The sequence below is a fragment of the Tachypleus tridentatus genome, chromosome 7, assembly GCF_004210375.1.
Source record: "Tachypleus tridentatus isolate NWPU-2018 chromosome 7, ASM421037v1, whole genome shotgun sequence".
Taxonomy (NCBI): Eukaryota; Metazoa; Arthropoda; class Merostomata; order Xiphosura; family Limulidae; genus Tachypleus; species Tachypleus tridentatus.
In genome coordinates, this window is record NC_134831.1 from 137,936,842 (window position 1) to 137,961,953 (window position 25,112).

Genomic DNA, 25,112 nt, shown 5'->3' on the forward strand with positions numbered 1-25,112 from the left:
ATAATGGTATCGGTGGTTCGAGACAAAATTCATGGCATTTTGATTGCTAATAAATACATGAAGATTGATCCACCGTACCATTCCTATAGTAATACGATTAATCCTTCATCAGGAAAATAATGTTATGAAGGAAGATAGAAAAAAAGGAATGTCTTGCAAATAAAGTTCTTTGTATGTTATATTTTTATGGGACATTTTTTTATCTTACTGTTTTGAGAAATTAAAATTTTCCTTATGTTTGTATTACATTTACATCGCTGATTTTACAACTATGCCTTGTGGTCTTTATAGCGTGTGTTTATTTGTTTTACATATATCAGCTGAATCCTTTTATCGTCTCACTACGAAACTAAAAATATACCGGATGTTTTGGGTACTAAACTAAAACACACCGAAAGTTTAGGTAACAAATTTGTAACATAAATGTTGTTTTAATACCTTTTACCAACGAATATTAAGATTGACAGTCACAGTACAAAGCCCCCGCGGTTGAAAAGGTATGTTTGGTTGATGGGGATTCGAACTCCGATTACGATTGGAGCGCCTCTAACTACCTAACCATGCCAGGATACATCTTTTAGTGTAAATGAATTACGAGTTACATTCAGTGGAAATGGTATTTCCATTATAATTTTAAGTAAATAACACTTTCCATATTTGATTGTTTGTTTGTTTTATTGTTGTTGTTTTTTGAATTTCGTGCAAAGCTACACAAGGGTTATCTGCACTGGCCATCCTTAATTTAGCAGTGTTAGACTAGAGAGAAGGCAGTTAGTTATCACCACCCAGCGCCAACTCTTAGTTTACTCTTTTACCAACGAAAAGTGGAATTGACCGTAACATTATAACGTCCCCACGGGTAAAAAAGCAAGCATGTTTGCTGTAACGAATATTCGAACTTGTGACCCTCGAATTACGAGTCGAGCACCCTAACCATTCACTCATGCTAGGTCTCCATATTTAAACGATGAATGAATGCACGTGAAAGTAATACTTGATGGAAGCAAACTTCAAGACTTATTTTACATTCATCATATCCATTCATTTTTTTTTGTCTAGTAAAAGAAAAAAATATTATAAAAGATGTTTGTTTTAACAGTTTATTTTATTGTCTTGTGTATTTGTGTAAGCTTCTGTCGCAAGTAAGAAGTCTGAATATTTTCATGGATACGTCAATGCAAAGTTTCTATTGATTGCTTGTCTTAGGCTCGTGCCAAGAGCGTGATTGACGTCCTCTGATAAACAGACACGGACAAATGGCCGATAAGCTATCCGAAAACTCTAACGTATCTTTTGTATAGCGCACGTTTGCAGCAGATGTGTAAGTTAAGCACGCCTGAAACTAGTTGAAAGGTAGCTTGAATGCAAACCTGAGGAAGAAGCTAAGTCGCAACGTATCAGCCCAGAAATGTTAACGTAAGCCAAAAGCTTTTTTATAGTCAATGCGCCCATAGTCAATTTTCTTTTCGTGTGAGAGTTTTAAAAGCGAGATTTTGAAAACACCATAAATATGCACGTGCCGTTTGCGCGAGAAAAATAACAGTATATAAAATATCTCAGTTAGTTTGGAAGTTCCTTTTCATAATATTTTAACATCTTTTTCAGCTTTTCATATTTTTCACTTTCTCTTGAAATTATATTCGTGATTCGCTAACATACCATAGTTTACATTGGTATTAATAGGGCATTCAACTGATTTTATTTTCCATTTCATGATCTTTACCATTATAAGCAAACGAATATTTCTTCTCGTCTTGCTTACCTACTTTCTTGTTATTAACACTCCTACGAAAAGTGGGGCCTAATAGGCCCCAGAGCAACTTGAAAGGTTATTAATATTAGGCTAATAATTTTGTATTTAAATGAAATTGCCATTTAAATCCATTAATGAATGGATTAACGAGATTCCCACTGTTCCTATCTTCTATCTAGCGAAACCACAGCCAGGGGAACGGGCTTGGAGAAATCAGGACTAGAAACGTCTTTTCGTAGGAGCGTTAAGCACAGTGAAAGGATACTTAGGTTATAAATACTTATTACTAAGCATACATAAGTACGGTTTAACTCGCGATAGGTTTGGATTTGAGAATATATGCTCCTAAGTTTTCAGTTTTAGTTTCACTTATTAAACTTGCGAGTATCCGGGTAAACCCACGGGAAGGAATATGTTCATTACTCTGTGGTCCTCTTTCTGAACATACCTCTCCATTGAACAGGCCCCGGCATGGCCAGGTGATTAAGGTACTCGACTCGTAATCTGAGGGTCGCGAGTTCGAATTCCCATCACACCAAACATGCTCGCTCCTTCAGCCGTGGGGACGTTATAATGTGCGGTTAATCCCACTATTTGTTGATGAAAGAGTAACCCAAGAGTTGGCGGTGGGTGGTGATAACTAACTGCCTTCCCTCTAGTCTTGCACTGTAAAATTAGGGACGGCTAGCGCAAATAGCTCGCGTGTAGCATTGTGTGAAATTCAAAACAAACCAATCCAATCCATTGAACATGTTTTACCATTTACTCCACCTATTTAGGACACGCCGTGGCGATTGGGTGCTAATTATTAGTCTTCGTTAGTACCCTAAACGACCAATTAAGTCTAAATGCTAATGGCATTTTAGCTCTCTGTCGCTTTTTCAGATGATTTGGTATACGTCAACTACGATAATATTGCTTGTTATATTCTAATTACGCAACTTTATGCTGTGCACACATATCCTTTATTATTTACAGATGTACCTTTGGCATATGGAAATATAGTTGTATAACTCTTAGCACTTTTATTACCACAAAATTTAGTAATTCTGAAACTATACAGTTTATGTCACTTGTTCGTTACGCTTTTGATTTATGATCAAGGAACTTACCAGTAGCCATAGTTCATCTTTTAAACTCTTGTGTTATATGCTCAATGATATCTGTTCAGGCGGTTCATTAAGTCTGGAATCTGGAAGGTCAATAAGTACGAGTGACAGAGATTGAAGCTATTAATAGGCCTTGAAGCAAGCTGGTAGCATTTTTTATCAAAACTGATCTTTGTATCTCGTGGAAGTTATCAATACCATGATTGTTTTCACAAGTTCTTTAGTATGTAAGGATCTTTACTGATTAATAGTGCTAACATATCTATCAAATACCTTACTAAGGAATGACACAGTAGCCCTCTACTGTTGATAATGGAACGAAGAAGGTAAACTTGTTTCTGGAAATTGGGTGAACCAGGAACGTGTCACAGTGTTACGTGCTTTCAGTCGTTTGGCACTTTTTGTTCAGAGTTCCTTTTGATGTTGCTATATATACAAAAAAAGGGTTAATATTTATTTATTGTTATTTCCCGTTTAACTAGATAATGGAACTTGTTAATGTAATATTCTTTGTCCATTATCACGTTGCCTCTTTTCCTGCTGGTTACATTTTTATTGTATGCGTTTTTCAAGTTTTCCTGACCCGCATTTATTGCTGTTGTTGTCTTGTTTTGTTTTGTTGTTATTTTTCTGTTAGGGTTGAGTAACTTGAATAAATACAACTTGGAGATATTGTAGCTTGTTTCATTCAAACGAGCGTTTTCATGACCTTAAACTTCGCTTTACACGATCCGTTCCAAAGCCCCAAAATTGTTGACCACGAAGGTGTCAATCTGTACACACATATTATCGTTTCCCTTTGCATGGTAGATTTTATAAATCAGTAATACTTGTGATATAGATTTTCACGTGTGCTTCTAGGTAGGAACTTTGAATGACGAGTGTTTCCCTAGAACTTGTAAAAAAACATCTGAGGCTTAAAAGAGTAAATTTGACGTTCGTCTTCTTGTGAAATACGACATTCTGTAGTCACGAGTGACTGAAGATAATATTTGTAACACTTGTATACTGTTACAGCACCAAATATACGATGTAATGACAACAGCGCAGTTTACAGCAGTATATGACAAGTCAGGCGATGTGATTACAAAAAAGTACAGTGACAATACGTTCCAGGCACTTTAGTCAGAAAAACGGCGAAAGAGGTCAAAATGAGTGTCTTTATATTAACTGTGGACGATCTTATGAAAATAAGTCTCATTTGTACTAGCTTATTTATATGCATTAGTTTCTAAATGATATAGTCACTGGTTATGCGCGTTTCAATATTATTTTCCTGTCTGTTTGTTCATTATATTATTTTTCTGACTGTTTGTTCATTATATTATTTTTTTTACGATCAAGTTTTGAAGTTTGGTATTTTTTAATCTGCGCGGTACTATATGCGACAGATGGATCAAATTGCCAAGTAAAAAAGAACAACGTTTTAGGCATAGCCAACTTTAATTTAGAAGACGAGAGCAATAAGTCATCAGTGCTCCACCTAGCGTCTACTGTTAAATAAAATATCGTGATTTGACTGTCACACTTATAACGTTCCCACAGTTTAAAGCCGGATAGTTTTTCAACTACACAATTAGAATGTTATATCTGATCTGTACCTCAGAATGACAACTAGGCCACGCCAACCACTACATATTCAGATGTACTGACTACCAATGTATTTTTGTCATTCTGAACTTGAGTTAGTATGTTTTAAATCAGTTTGAACCCGCGACCCTCAGATTACGAGTCGAGTGCCATAACCACCTAGCCAAATGTCAAATTCAGAGAGTGACTGGTAAATATATTATCATCTATCGAACTAAGCCTAAACTTCTGACTATACAAAATGTAGTTTCCAAGAATAATTTTACTTTTACAAACTAAAAGCCTTTATGAAACAAGACAGACATCATCACGCCTTTTAAATGATTGAACGTCTTTTATGTTGAAGATGAGTGAAGCGAGATGCAATTTATTTATTTTGATTTTTTTTTCAAGAGACCAGTTAATAATGAAGACATGAACAAAATCAATTAGTAAGCGTCTTTTAAAGAGAAAAACCAATCAATTAAAACATAGAAATTACTTCAAAATTATGTTCGTGAATGCTGGAATGAAAATTTTGAAGTGTTAATATTTTATTTAAACTAAATGACCTCCAAAAGATGCCTGTATATGACTATAATATATCAATCTAAATACAGTTGTTGTTTTTTCCTCACGCCTGCCTGACTTAGTTTATTTTTATACTTTTCTATGGGACTAGATTTGACCTTGTAGTAGAAATGGATTTCAGATCTGGCAAACTGAGTACAATTCCGTTCTATTTCCTAAAGTATGTCCCGCATTTCAAGTTGTGGGTGCATTATAAGAGTTACAGAAAATAACTTATCGTGGTTGTACGTTTTCCTATTCGTGGAAACTTGGTATTCTTTAAATTTCCTGTACCGCTATGGATAGCTGTATGTTTCAGTCACACAAAGACTACCTGCTCATAGACGTTCCTAATTAAACTAATACACTAAAGAGAAGGCAGACAGTCAACAGAATCTGCCTCTAAGGCTAGGGATAACCTTTGTCTAATCGAATAAATAACTTAGTCAACCCATAACCATAAAGTGCGTAATGCGAAGCACGGTAACAGGTTGCAAACCAAGAATTATTGGTTTCATACATCAGTCACGCTAACGACTAAGCTAAGCCAGATCCTATTCTCCCTCCTCGCTAGGGATAAAGTTTTATCTATTGTGGAAGTCGGTCTGTTCAGAACACTAGTCATTCATACGCAGAACATTTTCAAAGGATGATGTGGTAAGCAGCTCAATGAAAAAAATTCATTCCTTAGTTAGGAAAGATGAATGAATAAAATCAGTAAGTCTCAGATGTTCCACAAACTTACAAAAGGAAAAATATTTCTAGCATAAGTTATTTGATTATACAGATTTCATGGCCCAATAAGCAATAGGAATCTGTAATTGAACAGTGTCTGTTGTAACTAAATTATTTTCTGAGCTGTAAATTAATGCTTAAAACTACCCATCAAATATAAATCAAACGTTGCTTGTTTGGATAATTAGGAATAAAAGTATCAGTTTATTTTATATGGTTTATTGATTAAGCACTTTTTAAATCATTTGTATGATTAACCTTGTAAATGGCCACAACACTCGAATAATTCGAGCCTCTTAAAAACAACAAGCACTAATATTTCCGGATCCGTGAATTAACTTTTTAAAGTGATTATTAAATATTGTGAACAGAACATTGAAGGTTGGAAATTGAATAGAAGAGTAAATGGCAAAAGTCTTGAAAGCAAAATACCTACGACCAGTTCTTTGTGTTAGGGACTAACGTCAAAATATATCTTTATATTTCTGTAGCACTTCAGAATCTCTCAGTATTCTACACTTTACCAGATTTACTGGTACCTTATAAGCCATAACAAAGATAAGTTTATGGTTAACAACTTTTTATAATAAGTGTTAGAAAATAAAATGTAATTCTCTGTGTACCGTATGATTAATGCACGTTTAAGTTCACATGACGATATACCATCTCTGAAGAGAAACGCATATGAAACTTTAATAGGCTACGAAAACAAAAGACTGCTCTTGACGCATTCAGTAATTAATTAGTCTAAGTCTGAATATATATAATCTACTTACATTTATAATCCAGTTACATTTAGCTGCCACTAGAGGTCTCGATATAGTTGGTGAAAAAAAACAAAAAAAACAACTGTCATGACTATGTATCTTCTATTGCAGGAAGTTCTCTTTATTTATATCTTTATGATGCAAACCAGTGAACGTTTTTCATCATATGTAATTACAGGATATTGTGTTATCCTTTCGATATCCTTGACAATTATATGCCTTATGTCAGTGTGTTTTTCAGTTTTGCTTTTGTTTTGGTTTTCTTGTCATGTTTACAAGTTTAAGATGAAATTTTGAAAGCTTTGAACAATTTGTGTGTGTGTGTGTATGAGGGAAAAACATATAAATCTGTGTGTGTGTGTGTGTGAGGGAAAACATATAAATCTGTGTGTGTGTGTGTGTGAGGGAAAAACATATAAATCTCTGTGTGTGTGTGTGTGTGAGGGAAAAACATATAAATCTGTGTGTGTGTGTGTATGAGGGAAAAACATATAAATCTGTGTGTGTGTGTGTGAGGGAAAAACATATAAATTTGTGTGTGTGTGTGTGTGTGTGAGGGAAAAACATATAAATCTGTGTGTGTGAGAGAAAAACATATAAATCTGTGTGTGAGGGAAAAACATAAATCTGTGTGTGTGTGTGAAACAAACTTTCCACCTTATACAATGTTGGTATATTCTCAATAATATGTTTAAATAGTTACTATAAACTATTTTTTACAGCAGGATGAACCCTGAAGCAAATAAAAATGTATCAAATTCTGAATATTACAATTTATTTATACAACTCTGAAAATTAGTTTTGGATATTGTTAACAAACAAACATAGGTGTCAGTCTACAACTTTCAACAGAAGGGCAACAGTTATTGAATTCAATACCTGTAATATACAAATAACAAAATGCTTCAATAGTCACTGTTAACCTACTTTTACAGAAGGATGAACTCTGAAACAACTGAAAAAGCATCAAATTCTGAATATCACAATTTATTTATACAACTCTGAAAATAAGTTTTTGATATGGTTAACAAACACTGCGGGCCAAAATCTTAAAGAACATGAAGAAAAAAATTTGGATTTTGCGTTGTTAGACTCAACCACTTATTTGAGTAGAGCTTCAAAAGATGAAAATAAGAAAAGGGAAATAAAAAAAACTTTTTTAGCATTTAATAGGGAAAATGTGAACACTATAAAATTAGCCTAAATACTAGCTGGTCAAAAGTTTAAGACCATACTGAAACGAAGCGTTAATCGGTAAACACGAAACGAAATTTAGTCATTTGTGTTCAAGCATTAGCGTTGTCAACATCTCCCACTGACATCTCCTGTGTTACATTGGGTAAAAACATGGCAAAGGCTAAAAAGTTGACAGAGTTTGAACGTGGCAGAATTGTCGAGCTGCAAAAGCAGGATCTCTCCCAACGTGCCATTGCTGGTGAAATTGGGCGTAGTAAAATTGCTGTTGCAAATTTCTTAAAAGACCCTGAGGGATACGGAACGAGAATTTCAAGCAGTCAGTCCATGAAAATTTCGCCGGCATTGAGCAGGAGGATTCTACGTGTTGTCCTGCACGACACCAGCCGATCGTCGAACTAGATTAAGCCCCTTACGGATGCAGAATGCAGCTAAATAATAATAAGACGGCATCTACGAAAGAAAGGCTTTAAAAACCGTATATGTCTTCAAAGGCCACGCCTCCTTCCACACCACGAAACAGCTTGGTTAAACTTTGCTGAGAAGCACCAAACATGGGACGTAGAAAATTGGACGAAGATTTTATTCTCTGATGGGAAAACATTTAACCTGGATGGCCCATATGGCTTCCAACATTACTGGCACGATAAGGATATCGCACCGGAGACATTTTTTTCACGACACAGTGGAGGAGGTTCCATTATGATCTGGAGTGCTTTCTCCTTCCATGGAACAATGGAGCTTCATTATACAGAGGCGTCAAACAGCAGCTGGCTACACTGGCATGTTGGAGAGAGCATCCTTATTGACTGAAGTCTCTCGCTTGTGTAGAAATGACTGGATCTTTCAGCAGGACAACGCTGCAATCCACAATGCCTGCAGGACAAAGGACTTTTTCATGGCGAATAACGTGATTCTTTTGGACCATCCAGCGTGTTCGCTCGAACTGAACCCTATTGAAAATGTTTTGGAGTGGATGTCAAGGGAAGTCTATAGAAATGGACGTCAATTCCAAACAGTGCATGATTTTCGTGAAGCCATCTTCACCACTTGGAATAACATTCCAGCCAGCCTTCTGCAAACGTTTATATCGACCATGCCAAAGCGAATGTTTGAAGTTATTCGCAATGACGGCTGTGCAACTCACTATTGAGACCTCTTGCTGGGCATTTCCTACCCTGTTTAGGACTCATTTTTGGTATGGTCTTAAACCTTTGACCAGCTAGTATTTAAGCTAATTTCATATTGTTCACATTTTCCCTATTAAATGCTAAAAAGGTTTTTATTTTTATTCTCACTTTTCTTATTTTCATCTTTCGAAGCTTTACTCAAATAAGTGGTTGAGTCTAACAACGCAAAATGCATATTTTTTCTTTATGTTCATTGACCTTAAAGTTTTGGCCAACAGTGTATAAACATAGATGTCAATTTATAACTTTCAACAAAAGAGCAACAATTATTAAGTTAAATGCCGATAATATACAAATATGTTACATATGTAATGGTGTGTTATGAATTTTTCCCGCTTTTTGCATGGTTTCAAGACAACATTTCGTTCTCTATATTGAATCCATCAGTAGATCTGATAAAGTCGAATAAGACGAATACTTGATACACAACAGCAATAACAGGATTCTGATGTCACTAGTTGTGAAGCTCTCTTTCATGGTCGCGTTACTAGTGTTGTATGTCAATAATTTGTCTTACATGACGTTCTCAAACCACATTAAAGATCTAACGTAGAAGAATGTTGTCTGAGACTCGAAGAACTAAATTCCGTATGTCGAACCAACAGTCTGAACACACTTTGAAAGAAGTATCATAATAATACTTATAACGCGTGTTTGCTTTCCGATTATGAGCTTTTATACGAAGCATAAAAATTCTCTAATTCGTGAACAGCTTAAATACTGAAAAAATCCTATGGTTGCAGTAAAAAGTGAAATATTTCTTAACATTTAAAAATTATGCTTACATGTTAATCATAAGTAGTGTTATAAGACTCCACTAGATCTCGGTATTTTTGTGAGTTTTTTATTTCTTTCTTTCTTTTAATTTCGCGCAAACCTACACGAGAGCTATCTGCTAAGCGACCAATATTTCAGTAGTGTAAGACTAAAGGGAAGCTAGTCATCACCACTCAACGCCAATTTTACCACCGAATACTGGGAATGACCGTACTTATAACGCTCTCAAGCTGAAAGGGCGAGCATGTTTTGTGTGACGAACCCGCGACCCTTACCACCTGGCCATGCCGAGCTACTGGCTGTTAGTAGTTTAAACTTATTTACGTCTAATATAGCACACGAATGCTTTAAAACATAGACCTTAAATTTTGTGACATTTTTAAAAAATAAAATCTGAAAAATTTTCATTTATATATTATTTATTACTGTATTGAATTTCATTAATGGCGATAAAATAGTTGGAGTAAAGATACACTCCATTTCTGTGAATAATTTACAATTTCTCTCTGTTTCCCTTGTGCATCACCTTTCGATTAATGTGATTCTTTATATTGTAAAGTCTTCCTTTTTATTTGTTTGATTTGAATTTCGCACAAAGCTACACGAGGGCTATCTGCGCTAGCCGTCCCTAACTGAGCAGTGTAAAACTATAGGGAAGACAACCAGTAATCACCATACACCGCCAGCTCTTGGGCTATTCTTTTACCAACGAATAGTAGGATTGACCATCACTTTCTAACGGCCCCACGGCTGAAAAGATGAGCATCTATTGGTGTGACGGGGATTCGAACCCGCGATCCTAAGATTACGAGCCAAGCACCCTAACCATCTGGCCATGCCGGATCTCAATAAAGTATGAAACGCCAATGTATAAGATACTCTTTGCCATAGTAAATATTTTTAAACATATAAAATAAAGAGGCATTGATTAATTCGATAATAACAGTATAGCTTAATAAGACTTAACTTCGACAACTAGTTTCCAGAACAACGAAGTAAATTATTTCTTGTGCACATTCTTTCCTTTGGGACCATTAATATATTTGCTCGAAGAAATAGAGTGTGTATGTTTCTTATAGCAAAGCCACAACGGACTGTCTGCTGCGTCCACGAAGGGGAATTGAACCTCTGATTTTAGCATTGTGAATCCGTAAACTTACCGATCTCCCAGTGGGGGGACGAAGAAACTGATGTCTAAACTTTCGGATGTCAAAATAAAAAGTCTCATACAGTTTGCAATATTCCACATCCTGAAGAGAATTTGATTTTTTTAAAGACTTAACTGAGGAAGCTTATAGGTTTTCTAACAAATAGTCAGACAATATATTTTTTTGTGTTTTTAATATTACAGTAAACTAAGTTTTTGTTCTAGAGAGTCTAAGTTGTCCAGAGTATGGTAGGTATTTATTTTTAATTAACCTACATTACGAAGAAATATATTATGTAAATATATAGTTGAAAATAAAAACACTGACGTAAGGTATATAGTTAACAAGTTCTTGAAACTATACCATTCTAGAACCAGTTTATGGATAACATCACATCAGTTGTGTCTCAATTTAAATTAATTAACAAAATACTTTCAATGGATTTAATCACTAATAATATCCATTGAACTGAAATAAATATTGAATGAAGTAAGATTTTGCAGGTAGATTTAGAAAGATATCTTAACTTTTCTTTAGAAACATATATCGGAGTAGTTTTGACAAGAGACCAAGGTATATACCAAAACAAATATTAAAAACACAAAAGATAAGACAATCTCAGTTACTTAAAATGTATTAGAGTAATGTCTTCCGAAAGAACCCATCAGGTTGAAAGACGTAAAATGATGTGAAGTACAGCAAGAGATTTAAAATTAATGACGCTTTGAATGATTTAGCTTTTAGTTAAATAAAACACCAGAGGGAATAAAAAAGTTAGAAAGGCTTAGCAAGAGAGCATTAACTTCACTAAAAACAATGGCTTTCTGAAGAACAACCAAAACGTAGTTATATTACCTTTTCAATGTTCTTCTTCCAACAGAATGTTTATCAATTACATTATCCGATACAATACAGTGAATCTACTTGCTTGTTTATTACTCGTGTCGTTAGCAAATGAGCTTTCTTTGTAACTTTGCAACTAAATTACGTATAGAATTGCGCCATTTTCTCACCCGAGTCTTTCAAAACAATATTCATTACTACTGCATCTCTAGCTTCAGTTAGTAACCCTAATGTATCAGATAGCTTCACGTCTATCTCGTAATGAAACAAACAACATCAATTATAAGATTAAACATGTACTTCTAATGTCGTAGATAAAACGCGCTGCTGTTGGAAGAAGGATTTATACGCAGTATCCGTCCTTGTTGAAAGTATCTTCATAAACAGAAATGTGCAAATACAAGAAATATAGATGCAAATTGTATCCTAGGAATCAAATCATACTCGTGTTTTGTTGGTTTTTTTTTGTCTCATTTTGTTTGAATTACATCGAAAGACACAGCCAACTTGTAAAAAGAAGTATTATTAAAGTTTGTTATTAACATATACTAAAAACGGTAAACAAGTATAAAATAAACGTTGTTTGAGTTCAGCTTGGCTAAAATTTAAACGAAGATAGCTAATGAAATAGAAAACACGAAACGTAAAGCTTCACAATAGGCTGTCTGTGTTCAGCCCATCACGGATATCGGAACATGATTTTTAGCGTTGAAAGTATCTGAATTAGATGTGTGTGTGTGTTTTATTATAGCAAAGCCACATCGGGTTATCTGCTGAGTCCACCGATGGGAATCGAACCCCCGATTTTAGCGTTGTAAATCCGTAGATTTACCGCGGTACCGGAGATGGACAGACTGGAGGTTGGAAACACCAACAAGAAGAATGAAAACATATGTTAGGTCATAGGTAAATGTCAAAAAGTTCAAATATTATTTTTCGTACCAAAACACCCTGTCTCTTTCGATTTTAAACTTTATAAAAAGAACAAAATGCTTGTTTAACATATTTATTTGTTGTTGTGTTGCTACAATTCACATTTATTTTTTTACTTCTTGTAGATGTATTTTCTACTTAAGGCCGAATTACTAAGACTATGTTAGACAAATAATTTTGAGCAACTAACAGCCAGTGGCCCGCATGGCCAGGTGGTTAGAGTCGCGGGTTCGAATCTCCGTCACACAAAACATGCTCGTCCTTTCTGCTTGGAGGCGTTATAATGTACGGTCAATCCCATTATTTGTTGGTAAAATTGGCAGTGAGTGGTGATGACTAGCTTCCCTTCAGTCTTACACTGTTCAATTAGGGACGGTTAGCGCAAATAGCCCTCGTGTAACTTTGCGTGAAATTCAAAAACAATAAAGTAACTAACAGCAACTTATCACCCATCATCCACGCAAAGGAATATGACTATCACTTCTGTTACGCACTTACAGCTTAAAATACAGGAAAGATTCTATGGTATCACACTGATTCGAGCCCAACTCGCCAGCTCTGAAGTCCAGAGATCTACCACGGGGCCGCCCAAGCTCCTTATTTTACAAATTTATGTATTTGTTTTGAAAATAAAATTATCCTGTAGTCGAAATACTTACAATACATGCACATGCATTTCGAAATATTGGAAAAAAAACGATTAGAAAGTTTAAAAAATGTATTTTATTACTTTATTGATTGCAACAGAGGATAAAATGAGATGAATGAATTGATGACAGGAAACCAATTTGAAATAAAAATTTATCTCAGAACGGCTGGTATGGGTATTAACACTTTTATTGACAAGCAGAGAACAACGTTTCGACTTTCCTAGGTCATCTTCAGGTTAACAAATAGAGAGTTTGCGACTAACTTACAAATGTAAGGATTGTTCTGTAACGATCACTTTACAAAATATAAAACTTATAACTCGTACAATGCTTATTGTAGTATTAGTTTTCTACATTTAAAGAAATATATTTTCATAGGTAAGTTATAATTAATCTAAAATGTGTGCTGATACTCATTATGATAATTATACTCACTTTGGGACGTACAAATAATTTTAGATGGAACACTTTAAGTCGTGAAAGTATAAACTATGTAAAATATAGTATATAGATCAGATAATAGTTTGATTAATAAAAATACAGGTTAGATTATCAGTAAGTTTGACGTTAAATTTGCAGCTTATTATGCTATATCATATTATGCTATTTAAAAGAGTTTTATTCTCATACAAGTAACGTTCAAGTTAGCGTTATGTATTTCGAATGCAACTGATATTTAGGCTCTTGGGTTAGAGGTGTAGGATAAGTTAGAAAGCAGAGAATACATGCATTTCTTTAATGACAGAAAAATTAGACAACTGAATGATAAAACAGCAAGTAACGTTTCGTATGTATCTCGTAGAATAAAACACGGGGATAATAAATTTATCCTGTTCTATTGTTTCAATGGTTTGTTTGTTTGTAATTAAGCACAAAGCTACACAATGGGCTATCTGTGCTATGCCTACCATGGGTATCGAAACTCGGTTTGTGGCATTTGAAGTGCGCAAACAATGTTCTGGACCACTAGAAGGGAGGATCTGTTTTAATAGTAATTAAACTTTACTGTTCTGGACAACGAACACAGGACCTTTCTCGTGCCAAGCGATTACACCGAGGGCTATAAAATTATTTTTTCTCTGATTCCAGAAAAGATGCAACTGTTTCTTGGTAATGTGAAAATATTGGTTCTTAATATCATGTGTTCCTGGGTAATGTAAAGATGTTACTTCTTAAATTCATATTGAAAATTACTGATCACGCCTGGTTTTCAGGTTGTGATAGACGTATAAAAATATTCTTATATATCGTTAAATTAACAGTTTTATCTTTAATAACTTTGTTTGTTCTTTGAGATTTGCACTTAACAATGTTTGATCTCCATATCTTAATAAGTTTATTTCATGTTCACAGCACCATCAACAGGAATGGATGGGCTAGTGTTCCTGTTGTGCAAATGTACAGTTTTCAGACTAACTTTAGATGGGCCAATAAAAAGTCTTCATTCTTTAGGATGATGTTCAGTACATAATTCTTTCGTTAATTCATCAGCATTTATATAGAAACATAAAGTATCTTCCACGCATTTTAAGAATCAAGACTTTGAAGCTAAGAAATTGCATTACTGTAAACGAAAACCACGACGTTCTTTATATTTTGGAATCACACCACATCATGAGAACTGCACATGTGGAGCCCAAAGTTTTCTTGGTCACCAATTTCACATCTACAATAGTGATAGCACACTACCTTAAGCTTGTGTGTGATGGTTTCCCTTCGTGAAAATGTAACATATTGTCCATAAATCTAGCAAAAACAATCTCGGTGAGGTTAAATAATTTATGTTCTCAGAACTAGAGTTTAACAGATTTCAAACAACAAAGCTTTGCAGAATTTAACTATATCGTTGGGTATGAGGAAGAAGATCGGATTTTTGTTTTGATTGTGCGCAGAACAAGGCGAAGTGACCAACTGAGTGAATGAGATGCAACTGAGAGTGAGAGACGTCCGATTCCGACCCGTTTATGTTAAATTGAGAGACTTGAATGTTCTAGCAAATTGAGCACGTACAGGTTTCCATTGTAGAGCAAATGAGCGTGTGAATGAATCAAAATTGATGCGATTCGCTGCTATTATACTGAGAAAAATAGCATATATGAACAATATATTTGGTTTGAATTTCGCGCAAAGCTACTCGAGGGCTATCTACGCTAACTGATCCTAATTTAGCAGTGTAAGACTAGAGGGAAGGCAGCTAGTCATCATCACCCACCGCAAACTCTTGCGCTACTCTTTTACTAACGAATAGTTGGATTAATCGCACATCATAACGCTCCCACGGTTGAAAAGGGGAGCATGTTTGATGTGACTGGGATTCGAACCCACGACCCTCAGATTACGAGTTGAGTACCTTAACCACCTAGCCAATATATTTCGAATTTTACATCAATACAATATAGTCAGTGATTGAAATTATCAAAAATGTATGCTTTTTATCCATTAAACTGTTCAAGCAAACTTTATTTCACAGTAAAAATATATTTCACTGAGTTGATTGCACGAAATTTCACAAAGTTCTGATAAAATATTGAGTTAACTCTTTAGAGACACTGTTGTTCTTGATTATGTCTGAGCATAGGATCTGTTTGATAAAATAAGGAAAAGATGCTTATTAAAATAAAAGTATTTCAAAACGTAATTTAACAAGAGATTAATATTAGTAAGCAGAAACTAGAAATACTTTTTACTTATTACATAATTTCCAGGATGTAGCTCTGGATTCACTATAATGCTTTGATACATTAAAAAATGCGACTTTAATACCTAAAAACAAGCACTTTGAAAGGAAAGAATCAGTTAGGCATGTATCAGTAATAATTGTTTACTGTTACTTGTTATTTCTGTGTGTAAACTGCACGAGAATAATTCATCTAATGTATGACACCAATATTCTCACATAAATATTATTCATAAAACATAGTTTAATTTTCTAATAAATTAAATAAAAAAATAATTTAGGGAAAAATTATAATTCCTGCTGACAATTTTAATTATGGTCTTGACTGATTTTTCTAAAGCATAAATAATTTTTCGGCCTGTCCAGGGAAAGCTTAGATTCACAAACTCGTCATTATAATTAAAGATTCATTAATTACATTATAATTGCAAGTTATAACAAACGAATTTTACATTAGGTCACGTTGAATGTATATTTTATTAGATTAAATATTTGATAACTTCATTCCGGTACAAATATTTAAAATTTGTAACATTAATGGAGTAAAAAACAAAAAACTTTGTTAACCAGCGAGTGCTTTAAGTCTAAAAAGTAATACATTTTACATTTTCAAAGTATTCAATTTTGAATAGTTTTAGTAAATAGGCAAATCCTTAACTTTTAGATAATTTGTTAATTATCTCCACGTTGCACTCATTAGAACTTAACTTTTATCATGGTAAATTTAATAGATAAGTCTTATAAAACAGAAATACACCATAATATTTAGTGCCACTTCTCTGCTTTGTCATAACTAGGCATAGAAAACTCAACCCAAAATTAAAGTACAGCTTAGTAGTTTGCTCTAGACGATAAAAACACCATGATTTACTCCAAACATTTGGGGAATATTCCAGATTTTAAAAGGTCATGTAGAAAGTTGCTTATTTTCTAATTACTCCTGCTTCAGGACCGGTAAAGGGAGTATTTTAAACCCCTATAGTTACACATTTGTACTTTGTGGATAATAGCAAGCTTCTAATTTCATTATTGTTATTTTTATTAAAATTATTAATTAGAAGGCTTAGCATATATAATTTCATAATTTTTAATTTTTAGAATAACGGCTCACAGGACTGTTCGTGTTTTTTTTTGTTTTGTTTTTTTCAAATATAAAATGTCAGTTTGTAGCTCGGTCATTCCTTTACCGATTTAAAATTTATTTACGGTTTTAAACTCAGGAGATCAAACCATTTTGGTTTTTGTATTTGAAGACACCCAAGGTCTCATAGTTTAATTTACTGTCTAAAATAATTTCAGTTTGAAGATAGGCTGGTAGAGATTCTGATGAGTAATAAAAGAGGCTTCGGGCGTCACGCGCTTAGTATTGCTAACCCACAAAAATATAGCCAATAAAAATGAAACAAAGTCTCATAGACTAATTTACTATAATCCTGCCTAAAAAGAAGTTCAAGTGTCACAGCTATTGAGTATTCCCTTTTGTTATTATAGACTTTTATCGTAAAGATTGTTTCGCATTGCTAACTTAATATAGATATTCAAGACTACCCAAATCTTCTAAGTAGGCTGAACTTTGTGAGACATTATTGAATTTACGGCCGAAAATGTCGTTAACAACGACGGTACCCAACCGAGGAAATAATGCACTCTAAACTTTATATGTAAGGAATAAAGTAAAGTATATTTACTTAACTGTACTCATTAGTACGTTGATTTTCTAATTTCTCTCTAAATAAATAACTTGTTCTATTTAGAAAATTAATAGTAATTTTAAATAATGCTGTATAAGCGTTTTAAATTTATCAGATATGTGTAGGACTAACCCTGTGCTCAAACAGTGGTGAAACGTAATAAACGTATTTTACACTTAAGCTTTACCTATGAAAAAGTTCCATTTCACTCTTTGCCATTTTTGCTGGAAGTTCAAACATCATACACTATTTATTTATAAATAAATTGAAGTCTAACGATTCGTCTTTTTCATTTTGATTACACTCTAAATAAAATGCATTGTAAAGTCTTTTTCATTCCCTTATATTTTAGTTTCACAGATATGTTTTGTCTTTATCAGTACGCTTTTAATTCTGAATAAATCGACTCCATTCTCTATCCTTAGGCCTAAGCTTTCCAATAGTAGTAACATCAGATACACGTTTGTTTTTGTTTTGAATTTCGCGTAAAGCTACACGAGAGCTATCTACGCTAGTCGTCCATAATTTAGCAGTGTAAGACTAGAGGGAAGGTAACTATTAGTCATCACCATCCACCGCCAACTCATGGGCCACTCTTTTACCAACGAATAGTGGGTTTGAGAGCCACATTATAATACCCCCACGGCTGAAAGGACGAGCATGTTTGGTGCGACTGTGATTCGAACCCGCGACCCTCAGATTACGAGTCGAGTGCCTTAACCACCTGGCTATGCCGGGCCATATGAGATACAAGCACACGAATAAACTGCCTGCGAGATAGGCAAATAAAATTACACACTGTTACACACTGAATAAATACAACAGTAGTAGACATCTCTGCAAAAGAAACCTGTGTCGTGTGTCTGCCTGCAGTATTCCAGTGGATGATTATTTGACTTCTGAAGTTAATGTATTATCAGTAATTGATGGAAACCTAAGAAATATGAAAATATATAAACTGAACTTTGTGTTATCGGTTATTGCAAAATATTCTAGAAACAGTCTAGTACAAATATCAAACTTCTAACAAAAAGTATAAAAACACTCCTTTAAAAGTTAAGTACAAGTCTCCTGGTGACTCTAAAAATAGTTTGAAGGCTTATAATGCTAAAAAACAACTTTCAATACCCACGGCTGAGAGAACAGAAATAGTTCATTGTATAGCCTTATACTTAAAAAAAGTATAGATAAAAATTCTAGAGAATTCGTCTATAAATATAAATTGAAGTGATTTTAATACATAAAAGGTTATCATGCAAATAAAAACCACAGTGGTTCATGGCAATATGTAAGTGGGATGAACTTAGAGAAGTGTCCGATGTAATCACCAATAGGCGTAAACATAATTATATCAAGAAAAACAGAAACTGATACCCATTCCTACTGTAGAATAAAATTAGCCATATGGCATCACAAGTCAACAAGCAGATCCTTCTTCCTATACAGTTGTCTCGCATGTCATCACAAGTGTCAAATAACCTAAATCTGTAAAACGGTACAGAGAATACCTTAGTATAGATGTCACTTGCTTCAAAACCACTAACATATACATTCCATAAGACATTTTGATCTAATTAATTAAAGCAAGTATCCTGTTACGCACGACTTAAAACTTACTTATCGTTGGATATAAAGAGTATAATGTTTATAGTTACAATGTTTTACGTGGTTAACTTGGCAACATCAAGCACAACAAATATTAACAAAAGGAAAATGGACATTAGAAAATGAAACACCATCGAGTATGTACACTGAGAGAAAAAATAATTTTTACTTGGATTTCTTTTCTAAGCGCAAGGATACGTGAAGGACATTTGTGCTAGCCGTTCCTATCGAAGTGATGGACAAGAGGGAAGGTAGCTAGCAATCTCTACCCATTGTTAACTTTTGTATTACACTTGTCGGACCAAATAGTGAAATTTGACCATCGCTTTTACAACGTATCCAAGGTCATGAGATGTGAAGCGTGGATTTATTTGGAGAGAGGGATAACGGGACACAAACTTGGAATCTCAACACCATAGTCCACCAATTGATTAAATCATAGTAATTGTAGTAAAGTTGTGAAAATGCTAGTAAGTTAACTTTTCATCACACTTGTGTTAATTCATACAATCGATTCTAAAAGGTTAAAATTAAGGAAATATATACCTATCCTTTCAAGTGGTTATATCTAAGCCAATTTTTAATCCTTTCAAAGTAATGGTACGTTCAAACCAATGTAACTACGAAAAAAAAATTTTTTTAGTATATTTGAACGAATCGTTAAAATACACAAAGCTAAATATCAGTTGATAAAGAGAGAAAACTTAGGAAAGAAGTATCACTATGCAAAGAAGAAGTTGTGCCTGATATATAAAAATTCTCTGATGTTACGAGACAACTTTTAAGACACTGAATAAACGGAATCAGGTGTTACTGTAGCAAAGTATCTTCAAAATGAAACATCTAATACGATAAGACGATAGCTGCAAGCTGTCACTGGAAATCGATAGGCCTCTACTTACATACATGTGGCCTTCAGATGTAATTGGAAGGGTATGGAACGAATTAACATGATGGTATAACAGGACAACGACAGCCATACTTGTTTGTATAGGTGTTATATTTACAAAATAATCGTCTGATCGAATGTATATTTACGCAATTTTAAACACTTTTGCACAGTATGGGTGGAGTCAATCTGACTGTCGTTATGCACAAAGTTTATCTAAACCTGGTTACTAGCGTTTTAAGGCCGTAAACACACCGCTGTACAACTGAGGGACGGCAGAGTCGGTCTACTCAATACTGGAGAACCTACTGGAAAATAAAAGCTTGAAAAGATGCTACTGAATTTTATTCGAAATAATTTCACTTACTGTCCTATTTATTGATAGTTGACTTCCCATAAAAAGAATGAAAAAAAAGATGCCAAACAGTGTTATGCTAAAGTGTTCTGAAAAATTGTGCTTTGTAAACATTTTGATTTATTGAAAGCGTGTGTTTCGAAATAAGCACAAAGCAACACAATGGGCGAGCTGCGCTCTGTCTACGACAGGTATCGAGCTCTGGTTTCTAGCGGTGGGAGTCTATAGACATACTACTGTGCCACTGGGGGCTTTACTGAGATTACATAAATTATGTCACTTTGTACAACTCTGAACGTGATTTTTTTTTTTTTTTTGTTCTTCTTCTGAATGAATTGCACATAAACAAGTTTTATATCGTGATGGAAGAAAATCGATTTTATTCCTTGAATGAAACTAACGTCTAGCATTATTCTAATAAATTTAGTTATCAAAATATGAAATATTATAAAAAGTGAGATATACAGAAACCTAACGTTTAATTAAGGCAATATGTGATTCATAAAATAATTACAAAATTTCCTAATGTAACAAAACATACACTGTTTATCTCTAAGAAACTGCATAAAATATTAATATATAGTACTATATAGTACTTCATAATTCTTTTGAAACAACGCAAATCAATTACTAAAGCAATATCTTTAACCTATAAGAGCGTTTGAAATTACAATCACGTCTTAAAAACTTTATTTTTCGGTTTGATTTCGGAAGAAGAAATAGCATTTTAATAGAAGAGATATCTGTTGGAAAAAAAATCTACCTGCTCACCCTAAAGGGTCCCAATTAACTGACTGTATAGATCTTCCTGAGTTTAATTGTATGTTTACCTTTGACCACTGAGGTATCAAATTGGGCTCATGAGTATTAGTTTGCGTTTTCTTACTACTACTGTACTAACAAATCGAAATATGCATATTTAGATTTATATTAATGTGTATTAATATACATATTAGCAAATTAATAAATTTTAAATATGGAAACGTGTCTTTGATGAATGTGTATTAAGCACAAAGCTAAACAATGAACTGTCGGTACTGTGCCCACCATAGGTATCGAAACCTGGTTTTTAGTGTTATAAGCCGATATTATTTTGCAATAATACAATGGAACTGTTTATGTTATCAATGACTGATTGTTAAGCCTGGTTGAATTTGAATTTTTTTAATTTTGTGCAAAGCTACTCGAGGGCTATCTGCACTAGCCGTCCCTAATTTAGCAGTGTAAGACTAGAAGGAAGGCAGCTAGTCATCACCACCCACCGCCAACTCTTGGGCTACTCTTTCACCAACGAATAGTGGGATTAACTGTCACATTATAATGCCCCCATGGCTGGGAGGGCGAGCATGTTTGGTGCGACCGGGATTCGAACCCGCGACCCTTAGATTACGAGTCGAAAGCCTTAACACACTTGGCCATGCTGGGCCTGTTCAGCCTGGTAACATTACTTTGTTCCTTCTTTTAAATATAGAAACACATATTTAAGTAACTGTAGGCCTACTTTTTAGGAATCTTATTACAAGAACCAGTGCAGAGTATATCATTTTGTATGTGTCTCCACAGTATAAATATAGTCAAAACTTAGCAAATGCATTAAAATGTTCAGTATATAATGCATTATCCTTTTGTGTGTGTTACAGAGAGCGTCTCCACAGTATAAATATAGTCACAACTTACCAAATGCATTAAAAATGTTCACTAAATAATGTATTATTCTTTTGTTTGTGTGTTACGGAGAGCGTCTCCACGGTATACATAAAGTCACACCTTGCCAAATGCATTAAAATGTTCAGTATATAATTTATTATCATTTTGTGTGTGTTACAAAGAGCGTCTCCACAGTATAAATATAGTCAAAACTAAGCAAATGCATTAAAAATGTTCAGTATATACTGCATAATAAAACAGAGATTAGTGAAGTCTGTGTACGTTGCTTAAGCAATCGGAATTACGGTTTTGAATTTTTCTATGTCACTGTTTTTAAAGTTTACGGTGATAGGTTATCTTAGTTAACAACGAGACGAGTAAAAAGTCTTAAATTATACAGATTTGGACTTTTAAAATAGTGCCTTATTTTGAGCAATTATAAACGAGAAGAGTCGAGTTTAAAGTAGTAAATTAAAAATAATCGAAATGTTTATAGAAACAGTCGAGCTTATAATCGAATTATTATTATCGCGCAAATATTAAAGTACTCTTGAAAACAAGGAGATTTTTGATTAATAAATCTTAAACTAAAATATCATAAATTTTTATCTTAAAAAAGAAAGGGAAGAACAGAGATTTAAAGCTTGAGAAAATATATATACTATTATTTAAAGTTTAAGCTTGTGAATTTTTCAACTTGTTAATAACAGCAAGCTGTTATAGATAACAAAAACTTATTTTATAAAAATCCCAATTTTGTTTGAGTTAAATATGTTTTCGTTTTCTGTATAGCATGTTGAACTTATGCACACACACACACACACATACACATATGCTTTTTAATTATTTTATTTGTTGTAATTAAATAATACACGATATCTTGTTCTAGGCTTAAAGATTAGAATATCAGAGGATTGGTCAACCCTCAAACAACCGACGTGTTTACATACAGTTCACTGTCGAAGGTGTCTACATATTACATTATATGGAATAATTTTGTATTCTTCCAGCACTAACCGTGTGTAACTAACGAAAACATTGGGATAAATCACTCATCTTATATGTAAAATACATAAAGGGAAGGCGTCACTGGTGGGATACCGATAAGTTGGCGGAGTTATAACAGTAAAATCCGAGGTTCGATTCTCGCTGGACACAGCAAACAGCCTAATATGGATTTGCTTTAAAAGAAAGAAACAATCATGCAAACGTAATGTGTCTCAGCAACAATTAGTGCGATTATTTACAATATTGATGATATCTTTGACTAATTTTGTTGGAGTGACTCATAAGTTATGATTGACCTTAGCCGCTACTAGCAACATTATTGACTCACAGTAAAATAGTTCATAAACATATCTTTTAAAATTTGATGAGTTCCCTTATCAGTAGTTCTAGGGTTAACCAAATATCTTAGGTATGAACAGAACTCCATATTTATTGTCAAGTCCGACTGTTTTGCACTTACCTTCATTATTGCTTCTTTCCATACAGTTATAATACCATCTTTAGACTGACTTTTTGTTGTCATCATGATGTCGTTTCAATTTCCTAAATAGGAACAGCACGCTATAATTCTGTCTGTTTATTTAGAGCATACAAAACTCTCAAAAGTTTGAAAAAAAACTGTCAATATTTTATCAGCTTGGTGGGGAACCAGTACTCTATCTGTCAAAGATGCAAACAAGGCTTAAGAAAGCCGTGCAAGAGGTAATTCTTATACAAACTGAAGCTAATCGAGCAGAAACAGCTAATCTCTAACGGTTTGATCACAGCAGAACTAAAATGAACCTATTCAGCTAATAATTTGGATTAAAATGTTAATGAAAAACAGATCTCATGTATTGAGAGCTATCATATCACATGTCGAAGCCCTCCACTTGTCTTGACGTAATGCCTGCTTGGTCCGTTTCTGCCTTTACGCATTCACCGGCACAAAAATTTCGCCCGTTCTGGTTTTAAGCCTAACCAGACAATGAAAGCAACAGAAGATTGTTGCGCTCTAGATATTTGAATCAAGTGTTAGCACTGAATCTCCGACCCAGCTAGTCTTGCTAAGGGGACGGTACAAATGGAAAGTCTACAACAAAGTAAAATACAATCAAAACTGTCATTTGAGATAAAAAAAAAACAATAAAAAGAAGAGAAAATGGCAATTGTTCATCAGAAAGCAAGATATTAAGATTGTAACGATTAAAAAAACAAATCCATTCAGTATAAAAGAAAGTCCTTAATTTATACGTCTATCTAGTTAGTTGGTACTGCCACTTACACTACCTGTACTGTGACTATCATGCTTCGAGGATACTAACTTAATCGGAAACCAGATGCGCTCTAAACCTCTGACGTTTGCCTTGTGTGTGCTTAGGTCGTGCAGCTACACTAACGGCTATTTATCAGTCACCTTTAGTAAGAGAGGAGAAAGGTGTAAAAATTGCCGTAATATTTGACTACAACCTTATATACGGATATCTAATAATGACTTTAGTATGTGTAAATATTTTTCTTAGATGATAAATCTCTAACGTCTGCATAATTTTAAGGAATGTTTGTATTTGTTAAACTCAGATAAGTATTTCTATGTTGAATGTTTTAGCATCTGTTTTCGATAACTCTTATTAAACGAAGAACAAAAGGTTTAAATAGGCAGCACAATTAAAAATAATAATACAGATTCTAAAGACTAAAGCAATAAAACGAATATAAATTATCCGTTAAGAATCGCGACTATAAATTTGATTTTATCAAGTATAATAAATATATACCTGAGAAAATTGGAGGAAGAATGAAAATTAATTATGGTTGATTCGATTTTTAAAAATCGTTACAGCTTACTTTTACACCATTCTTTGTGTTAGTGAACCAATGAACAAAACGAGTCTAAACAAAAATAAAGACGCTTCACAAATTAAACATATATTTACACAGTGAACTCGGCACAAGCAGATACACAGAAATTCATTTACGAAATAAACCCATGTGTCACATCTTATTACAATTAGATTTACAA

The 25,112-nt window shown here is 33.9% G+C and overlaps 1 protein-coding gene across 2 annotated transcripts in view; it reads right to left on the minus strand.

Moving 5' to 3' along the window:
* LOC143256701 (synaptotagmin-1-like) overlaps positions 1 to 25,112 on the minus strand; it is a 140,228-nt gene that overhangs the window by 21,173 nt on the left and 93,943 nt on the right. The window contains exon 1 of one of the 2 annotated variants that reach the window (XM_076514259.1): positions 23,571 to 23,696. The exons of the other annotated variant lie outside the window; for it this stretch is intronic. Coding sequence (XP_076370374.1) covers positions 23,571 to 23,636 — 66 coding nt within the window. The 5' untranslated portion in view covers positions 23,637 to 23,696. Of the gene's footprint in view, positions 1 to 23,570; positions 23,697 to 25,112 lie in introns of those variants that run through there. 2 annotated transcript variants of the gene reach the window in all.